This window comes from Panthera leo, chromosome E2 (assembly GCF_018350215.1).
Source record: "Panthera leo isolate Ple1 chromosome E2, P.leo_Ple1_pat1.1, whole genome shotgun sequence".
NCBI lineage: Eukaryota > Metazoa > Chordata > Mammalia > Carnivora > Felidae > Panthera > Panthera leo.
Window position 1 is genome coordinate 16250659 of NC_056693.1, and position 9666 is coordinate 16260324.

General features: G+C 40.0%; 1 protein-coding gene across 1 annotated transcript in view; it reads left to right on the forward strand.

The window, feature by feature from the left end:
- Positions 1-8603, forward strand: part of LOC122207715 — a 167244-nt gene extending 158641 nt beyond the window's left edge. Inside the window, exon 16 of the mRNA XM_042917902.1 lies at positions 5723-8603. Within this exon, the coding sequence (XP_042773836.1) occupies positions 5723-7485 (1763 nt within the window). The 3' untranslated portion in view covers positions 7486-8603. The remainder of the gene's footprint in view (positions 1-5722) is intronic.
- Positions 8604-9666: the final 1063 nt, after the last annotated feature.

Sequence of the window (9666 nt, forward strand, 5' to 3'; positions counted from 1 at the left end):
TAGGGGATTCTTGTGACCAATTCAATATATGTATTTTGGACTTGAGATTTGGAAATTATTTCAAAATTACAGAAAATTTGCAAAAATAAAATTAGTACAGGGGCACCTGCGTGACTCAGTTGGCTAAGTATCCAACTCTTGATTTCGGTTCAAGTCATGGTCTCACAGCTTGTGAGATCGAGCCCCACATCGGGCTTGCTGATAGTGCAGAGCCTGCTTAGGATTCTTTGTTTCCCTCTCTCTCTGCCACTCTCTCTCTCTCTCTCTCTCAAAATTAAATAAAAATTAAAAAATAAAATTAGTACAAAGAATACCTTATATCCTCTACACACACATATGTGTAAATATATGTGGCATATGTTATTATAAAAAAGCATCATAAAATTACCTATTAATATTTTACATTTGCTTGTGTGCTATCTTATGTACTTGTTCTCCCATCGCCTTCTCCCCTCTCCAGATGTATGTGGATATATTTATGTATATATATGTGTGCATGTAGGTTCATATGTGCATTTTGTTAAAAGATTTTTTTAAGGAGGGCAGTGTTGTCATATAACCATGGTAGTTATCAACGTCAATAAATTTAACTTTGATACAGTAATGTTATCTAATATCTACTTCTCATATTATAATTTTGTCAGTAGAAGCAGTAATATCTTTTTTTAGTAAAAGGCGAAAGATTTATGCAATCTGAAGAGAAACCAGAGTATAGTAATACCTTTTTTTACTCTGCAGAACATCCAGTCCAGGTTTAGGTAGCACATTGACATGTCATGTCTATTTAATCTCCCTTAATACAGATCATTTCAGTAACTTTCCTGTCTTTTGGACACTGACACTTTAGAAATACACAGTCTTACAGTTCCTGTTTTTTTTTTTAAACTTCATTGAGATATAATTTATATACCATAAAATCTACTTATTGTAAGTTGCATTATTTTTGGTAAACGTTTATTGTTGTGTGATCATTTCTTCCATTTAACTTTAGAATAGTCCATTGTTCCAAAAAGTTCCTTTCTGCCCATTTGCATCTATTCTTCCTCCTGTCTGAGCCCTAGGGAACCACTGATATGCTGTCTCTCTAGATTTGCTGTTTCTGGACTTTTTCTATAAATGGTATCATAAAATATATAGCTTTTTGTATCTGGCATAATGTTTTTGAGTTCATCCGGGTTGTGGCATGTATCAGGAATCCATTCCTTTTTATTTCCATATAATATTCCATTGTATGAATATAGCAATTTTGTTTACCCATTCACAGGTTGATGGATATATGGGTGGTGTCTACTTCTGGCTATTGTGAATAGTGCTGCTAAGAACAATCATGTACCAGTCTCGATGTGGGCATACATTTTCATTTTGGGGTAGATAAGTAGCTATAAAATTTCTGGATTGTATGCTTTGTTCATATTTAACTTTTTAAGAAGCTGCAAATTGTTTTCCAAAGTGGCTGTACATTTCTATTAGCATTTCTATGTTACATTTCCGTTTTCTATTTTTACATTTTCTGTTAGCAGGATGTTAGAGTTTCACTTTCTCTGCATCCTTGTCAGCACTTGGAATTGTCTCTAATTGTGATTATAAACATTCTGGTGGATGTGTAGTGGTATTTCACTGTGGTTTTAATTTGCATTTCCCTAGTACTGATGATGTTGATCTTTTCATGTGCTTACAACCATTACATATCTTCTTTAATGAAATAGCTATTCAGTTCTTTTGCCCATTTTTCAATTGGATTGTTTTGTCTTCTTTTTCACTTGTAAGAGTTGTTCATATATTTTAGACACAGTCCTATATCAGATATACGATTTTCACATACTTTCCACTCTATAAAATGAAGTTTCAGAAGACAAGTCTGTGGCTTGGCTTTTCACTCTCTTTAATGGTGTCTTTTCTTTCTTTTAAAAAAAATTTTTTTTTAATGTTTGTTTATTTCTGAGACAGAGACAGAGCATGAGTGGGGGAGGGGCAGAGAGAGAGAAAGAGACACAGAATCCGAAGCAAGCTCCAGGCTCTGAGCTGTCCCCACAGAGCCCGACATGGGGCTCGAACTCACAAACCATGAGATCATGACCTGAGCCGAAGTCGGTTGCTCAACCGACTGAGCCACCCAGGCACCCCAATGGTGTCTTTTCAAGCATAAGTTTTACACTTTAGTGATGTCCAGTTTTTAAATGGATTGTGCTTTTGGTGGTGTAACTAAGAACTTTTTTGCCTTTTGTTTGGAGTGTTCGGTTTGTTCATATTTAATACAATTATTGATTGCATTAAGTCTGCCATTTAGCTATTTGTTTTTATATGTCTCATGGGTTTTTTTATTCCTCTCCCTTCCTTTTGGCACAAATATGGAGTTTTTGCAGTTATTTTCTTAGTGCAGCTCTAGGAATTAAAATATGCATCTAATTTATCACAATCTAGTTAATAGTTTCAGTAAAATAGATATTTTATAAAGCCCACAATATGGTGTTATAGGCCTTTTATGATAATCTTAGGCACTTTAGAGAAGTTAAGAGAAGAAAAGAGAAAAATATAGAGACATAGTCTTTTATATTCACTTACATGTTTACCAGTGTTGATGGTCCTCATTTGTTCCTGTGGATTTGAGTTAGTGTCTGGTGTCATTTCTTTTCAGCCTGGAGGACTTACTTCGTATTTCTTGTAAGGCACGTTTGCCAGCAATAGATACTTTCTCAGTACTTTTTAATCTGTGAATATCTTTGTATCAATTTTTTTCTTCTTTTTTTTAAATTTAAATTTTATTTTTAAGAGAGAGAGAGAGAGAGAGAGAGAGAGAGAGCGAGCATGGGAGGGGCAGAGAGAGAGGGAGACACAGAATCCGAAGCAGGCTCCAGGCTCCCAGCTGTCAGCACAGAGTCCGATGCAGGAGTTGAACTCATGAACCGTGAAGTCATGACCTAAGCTGAAGTCGGACACCGAACCCACTGAGCCACCCAGGCACCCCTATCAATTTCATTTTTGAGGGATACTTTTGTAAGAATAGAATTCTCCCTGGCTAGCTTTTCTTTTCTTTTTTTTTTTTTTTTTTTTAATTTATTTTGATAGAGAGTGTGCACATACATGCACATGGGGTAGGGGCAGAGAGAGAGGGAGAGAAAGAATCCCAAGCAGGCCCCTATACTGTTAGCTCAGAGCCCAATGCAGGCTCGAACTTATGAACCATGAGATCCTGGCCTGAGCAGAAATTGGAAGCTTAACCAACTGAGCCACTCAGGTGTCCCCTTCCTTGTTAACTTTTTAACCTTTATTTCAGCACTTTGAATAAATCACTCCACTGCTTTTTGGTCTCCATTACTTCTGATGAGAAGTTAGCACTAATCATACTGTTTCCTCCTGTGCATGTTGAATCATTTTCCTTTTACTGGTTTTAAGATTTTCTCTTTGTCTTTTTTTTCTGATAGTCAACAATCTGGCTATGATGTGTTTTTCTTGGGGTTTGTTGAGCTTCTTGGATTTGCAGATTAATGTTTTTCATCAAATTTCAGACTTTTTAGTTACTATTTCTTTGGACATTTTTTTCCTGTTCTTTCTCTCTGTTGTCTCCTTCATGTGTCCTCGTTGCGCATAGATTGGTTTATTCGATGGTGTCCCACAGGTTTCTGGGGCTCTTTGCTTTTCTTCGATCTTTCTTTCACCTGTTCTTCAGTTTAGGTAATTTCTATAGATTTATCTTCAACTTCATTGTTTCTGTTACCAACTCAAATATGCTGTTGGATCTCTCTAGTAATTTTGTAATTTCAGTTATTTGACTTTTTAATTCCAGAATTTCCTTTTACTCCTTTTTAATAGTTTTTATTCTTTATTGAGATTTTCTATTTCTTAAGTGGTCATACTTTCCTTTAAGTTTTTACACACTGTTTCTTTTAGTTCTTTAATTATATTCATAATACCAGCCTTGAATGCTCTTTTTCCCTCGTACATCAACATCTGGGCCACCCAGCAAAGTTTCTGTTGGCTACATTTTTTCCTCCACATAGGTCACTCTTTCCTGTTTCTTTGAAAACTGGATATTTTAGATACTGCATTGTATCCCTTCTGGTATCTCATGTTTCCTGCCTAGATGTTGTTGCTGTTTTTGGTTTAGAAACATTTCTAACCTTAATACAGGGAATATGCTTTTTCTGTGAAGATGATGTTTCTGTGTGATTTGTTATTTTATTCTTGTGTTTATTTTTAATCCTGGCTTCCTGTTTTCAACCTTGTGTCTGCAGAGCTTAGTGAACTGTGACATTAGCAATAGGTTGTGTTCAAAGACTTTGAGCCAGTAAGGCTTACTGTCTCTGCCACTGGATGAGTGTGTGGGGTGGGGAGCTCTAAGTTCAGATAGCTTTCAAGCCTTTTCTTTCCACTGACCCCTCTGATGTTTTCCTCTTTACTTGGTTGTAGCCTCTCTATCAGGCAGGGTTATGTGCATCAATCACATCAATCTTCCCTGCTTTTGCAAACAGCCTTTCAGTCAGCCAGGATTGTGTGGAGAGTTTATCAAGCCCTTCCCTGGCTCTCTCACTTTCAGGTTTCCCTTGCTACATTTCTGGATGGTCTACCAGTCTTTTTTGTTGTTGTTCCCAACCAAGACTGAACCTCAGACAGCAGTCCCTGGTGGCCTTCCGTGTTCATTTACCACCTAGATCACATTTATGGACAGTTCCACTGGGCATTGGTTTTTCACCTCCTGCTCAAATCAAGTGACTGCCCCTCTGGCAGCGGCAGCACTGATCATTCTATGGCCTGTCCTAGTATAACGACCACACCAACCAAGCTGGGGGATTGGAAGGGTGAGAACAGCTCCAGGCAACAATGCTACAGATTCCCACTTTTCTTATCTGGAGTTCAGTATTTTTCGTGAATAAACACTTCTCAAGTTATTGTAGGTTTTTGATTGATTTCTGGAATTAAACTATGCAGTCTGTCAGGTATTGTGAAAATAAGTTTTTAGTATGAGTTTTCCACATTGCCATAGAACAAGGGTCAAAAACTTTTTCTGTAAGGGGCTACATTAGTAAATATTTTAAGCTTTCCAAGTTATGTGCCCCATTGGTTGGTTGATTGGCTTGCTTTTCTTTCTTTCCTTTCCTTTCCCCTTTCCTCTCCTCCTCTCTTCTCTCCTCTCCTCCCTTGCCCCTCCCCTTCCCCTCCCTTGCCCCTCCCCTTCCTTCTCTCTTCTTTCTTTTTTTTCTTTTCTTTCTTTCTTTCTTTCTTTCTTTCTTTCTTTCTTTCTTTCTTTTATCCTTCCTTCCTCTTTCTTTCTTTCCTACTTCTTTCCTTCCTTCTTTTTCTTCCTTTCTCCCCCCCCCTCCCTCTCTCTCTCCCTCCCTCCCTCACTCTCTCCCTCTTTCCCTCTCTCCCTCACTCCCTCTCTCCCTCTCTTTTTCTTTCTCCTTCCTTCCTTCCTTCCTTCCTTCCTTCCTTCCTTCCTTCCTTCCCTCCCCTAGAAAGGCAAAATCCATTTTTAGCTGGTGGGTCATACCAAAACAGGTTGCAGGCTGAATTTGGCCTACTAGACAAGTTTGCTAACTCCTGTACTTAAAAATGTAATGTTTAAATTCAAATGAAAAATAGCCATTTTTTATGGATGCAAGGATGTCTGAGTGGGAGACATGCTGTGATATAAACATATTATGAATGACCAACAGGCAGAGTAAAATGGCCCAGGCAACCCTACCTATGGCTACTCTGACTAAATATATTCTTTTTTCCCCAGGATCAAAGCTAGAAATTGAACCTTATCCCCCCTGCCCGCTGGCATTCTCTAGTCAGCGAGGCCTCAGCCAACATGTGTGGCTCAGGCATCTTCCTCAGCTCTTCTCAAGTTACTGTGCAGGAAATCATCTCCGTCCGGGGAAACCCTATCCAGAAGATCAGAAACAGCAGCAGAAACAACTCTTTGATCAAGCCTGCTTGAGTGACAAAGCAGAAATTCAAGAGACAGAAGACTCCAAGCCCTTGTTCAGGAGAGTAAGCAGAAGAGGCCCTTGGGAGGTGTTGTCCAGCCCACTGCAAGAACAGCCAGTCAGGTCCAGGGAAGACAACACGGTGCTGGATATAGGGCCCAGCCTAGGCCAGAGGACAGACCTTGAGGAATCAGACAAAGGATCGCGTGGTGTAGAAGTCTCAAGATTTGGGGCAGTCAAATGTGGGGAGTTTGGGCGAGGCTTTTTGAGGGAGTCAAACCTGCTCAGCCTCCAGAAGATGCATACAGGGGAGACACCTTACGTGTACACTGAGTGGGGACAGGGCTTTAGCAACATGTCAGTCCTCATCAAAAACCAGAAGAAACACTCTGGGGAAAAACCTTATGTGTGCAAGGAGTGTGGACGAGGCTTTACCTGGAGGTCAAACCTCATCACACACCAGAGGACACACTCAGGGGAGAAGCCTTATGTGTGCGAGGAGTGTGGACGAGGCTTCACCTGGAAGTCAAACCTCATCACACACCACAGGACACATTCAGGGGAGAAACCTTATGTGTGCGAGGAGTGTGGACGAGGCTTTACTTGGAAGTCAAACCTCTTCACACATCAAAGGACACATTCAGGGGTCAAGCCTTATATGTGCAAGGAATGTGGGCAGAGTTTTAGCCTGAAGTCAAACCTTATCACACACCAGAGGGCACACTCTGGGGAGAAGCCTTATGTTTGCAAGGAATGTGGGCGTGGCTTTCGCCAGCATTCACATCTCATCAGACATAAGAGGACACATTCGGGAGAGAAGCCTTATGTGTGCAGGGAGTGTGAGCAGTGCTTTACCCAGAAGTCACATCTCAGTAGACACTTAAGGACACACACAGGAGAGAAGCCTTACGCGTGCGCGGAATGTGGGCGCCGTTTTAGTTGGAAATCAAACCTCAAGACACACCAGAGGACGCACTCCGGGGTTAAACCTTATGTGTGCCTGGAGTGTGGGCAGTGCTTTAGCCTGAAGTCAAACCTCAACAAACACCAGAGGTCACACACGGGGGAGAAGCCATTTGTGTGCAGAGAATGTGGGCGAGGCTTTACCCGGAAGTCGACTCTTATCACACACCAGAGGACACACTCAGGGGAAAAGCCATTTGCGTGCAGGGAGTGTGGACGAGGCTTCAATGATAAGTCAACCCTCATCTCACACCAGAGAACACATTCAGGGGAAAAGCCTTTTGTGTGCAGGGAGTGCGGTAGAAGGTTTAGCCAGAAGCCAAACCTCTTTAGGCACAGGAGGGCACACTCGGGTCATATGCCGTTTGTGTGCAAAGAGTGTGGGCAGGGCTTTTGTGATAAGTTAACTCTCGTCACACACCAGAAGGCACACTCCGGGGGAAAGCCTCACGTGTGCAGGGAGTGTGGGCAAGGCTTTAGCCGGCAGTCACACCTCGTTAGACATCAGAGGATACATTCAGGAGAGAAGCCTTACATTTGTAGGAAGTGTGGGCGAGGCTTTAGTCGGAAATCAAACCTCATCAGACATCAGAGGACACACTCAGGATAGACACCTTGTGTGTACAGCGAGTGTAGTGAAATCTTTAGTCAAGAGTCCTATTTCACAAGATGCCAGAAGTCACACCTAGTGGTTTTAGTAAGAAGTCAGCCATTACCAGACACCAAAGTGGAGACAGCTACTTACGTGTGACAGGAATGTTCACGAGCCCAATGGGAAGAGTCAACCTCTCCAGTCCGCCTGAAGGAGAACTACTGGCTCGTTTTCAGGAGCTCTGTCTTCCCCTAGTGGGGATGGTGGGTTGTGGAAGATCAGGTAACTTGATGGAGGGAGCACTTAGAAGTAGATTGAAATAAAGGAATGGAGACTATTCTAATGTCATTTCCTGAGAATATTTAAACCCTCCTTACACAGTAGCCTGGATGTTAGAGATAACAGCAATAATAGAGCTCGCCCCTTAAAATGTGTCCGACTTTCTGAGAACAAGGGACTTGACAGAGACCATTGCTGATTTAATCTTGCTTTCCCAGAGCAGGACCCAGCAGCAGTCAGTTTCAGGGAAGTTTGGGAAATGATGAATTCATGGAGACAGAGGTAGTATGTGGGTAGAAGAAGGTTTTATTATGCAAAAGGGCTTACAAGTGAGAAAGACCATGACTGTCCTAGCTCTAGGTTTTGGGAGGAAGTATCCATTTTTGCTTGCTTCCAGGGGCTGTCTCTGGTTTCCAGGTTGAATCCATACTGAAGATATTCTTATTTACCGATGTATTTAGACTAGAAATGTATTATATGCTTTTATGAAGAAAACTGGTAGTAATTTTTGTGAATTTGACTTTCAAACTAAAAGTTAGAATATTGAAAAACAACTGTCGCCATGAACTTGACAGCTTTCCACTACTTAGTCTTTTGTGACAAGATTGCTGATGATATTAATGAATGTGATTTTGTAATACCATATAATGAAATACGTAAACATTTGGAAGATCTGCCTAACTCACTGAACAAGTATTTTCCAAATGATTAGTGTGTGATGCTACAAAATCATCCATGGTGATATTAAAGCATAAGATAGGCAAATGGATTTCAGTTTAAAAGATAAAGGTACCCGGCTGGCTCAGTCAGTAGAGCATGCAGCTCTTGATCTTGGAGTTGTGAGTTCGAGCCCCACCTTTAGGGATAGAGTTTACTTTAAAAAAGAAAAGAAAAACCAAAAACAAAAATTAAAATTAATACCAATCTTTAAAAAAAAAAAAGAGATAAAGGCCAGATTCCACATTACATTAACCTTTAAAAAATTATCACTTGTTGACTTTTGGTATACTTTGGTATAGTCAAAGAATAATATTAACAAATATCTGAAAAGGTCATTAAGATACATCTCCATTTTTAAAATTTGTACATGTGAGGTCATAATATTTATCTCAGCAAATTAAATGCAAGAGCACATATAAAATACTAGCTATATTAAGATTAAAGAGATTTTCAAAAATACAAGATAATGCCACTCTTCTCACTGATCTATTTTTTAAAAATTTTTTTGGTGGAAAATATTCAAACCCAAGTGAAAGTGAAGCACTTTACTTCTCATTTAAAGTGCATTGTTTCTAGATGTTTATGGTTTTGGGGTACCTGGCTGGCTCAGTCGGTGGAGCATGTGATTCTTGATCTCAGGGTTGTGAGTTCAAACCCCACACTGGGTGTAGAGATTACTTAAAAATAAAAGTCTTTAAAAAAAAAACAAACAGGTTTGGGGTTGCCTGGCTGGCTCAGTTGGTGGAGCATGCGACTCTTGATCTCAGGGTCATGAGTTCAAGTCCTGTGTTGGGTGTGGAGCTTAACAACAAAACGTTTAGATGTTTATGGTCTATATCTCACAGCAAAAAATACTTCACACACACTTAAACACCAAAAAAAAAGTTACCTAACATACTATTATACTTAATATAATTTAAACTAGGCATGGGGCACCTGGCTGGCTCAGTTGGTGGAGCATGAGAATATTCATCTCTGCGTCATGATTTCGTCCCCATGTTGGGTGTAGAGATTACTAAAAAAAAAAAAAAAACTTAAAAAAAATTAAACTAGGCATAGAAGAAAATTACCAAATAACACAAATGCAAAGGAAATGCTTGTTAACCCCCACTGGCAGATGTAAACCTACGATTGAAGTATGCTGCTCTATCTAGACAAAACACACAAATCTTGGGGAATACTCATTGCTAGAACTAAATA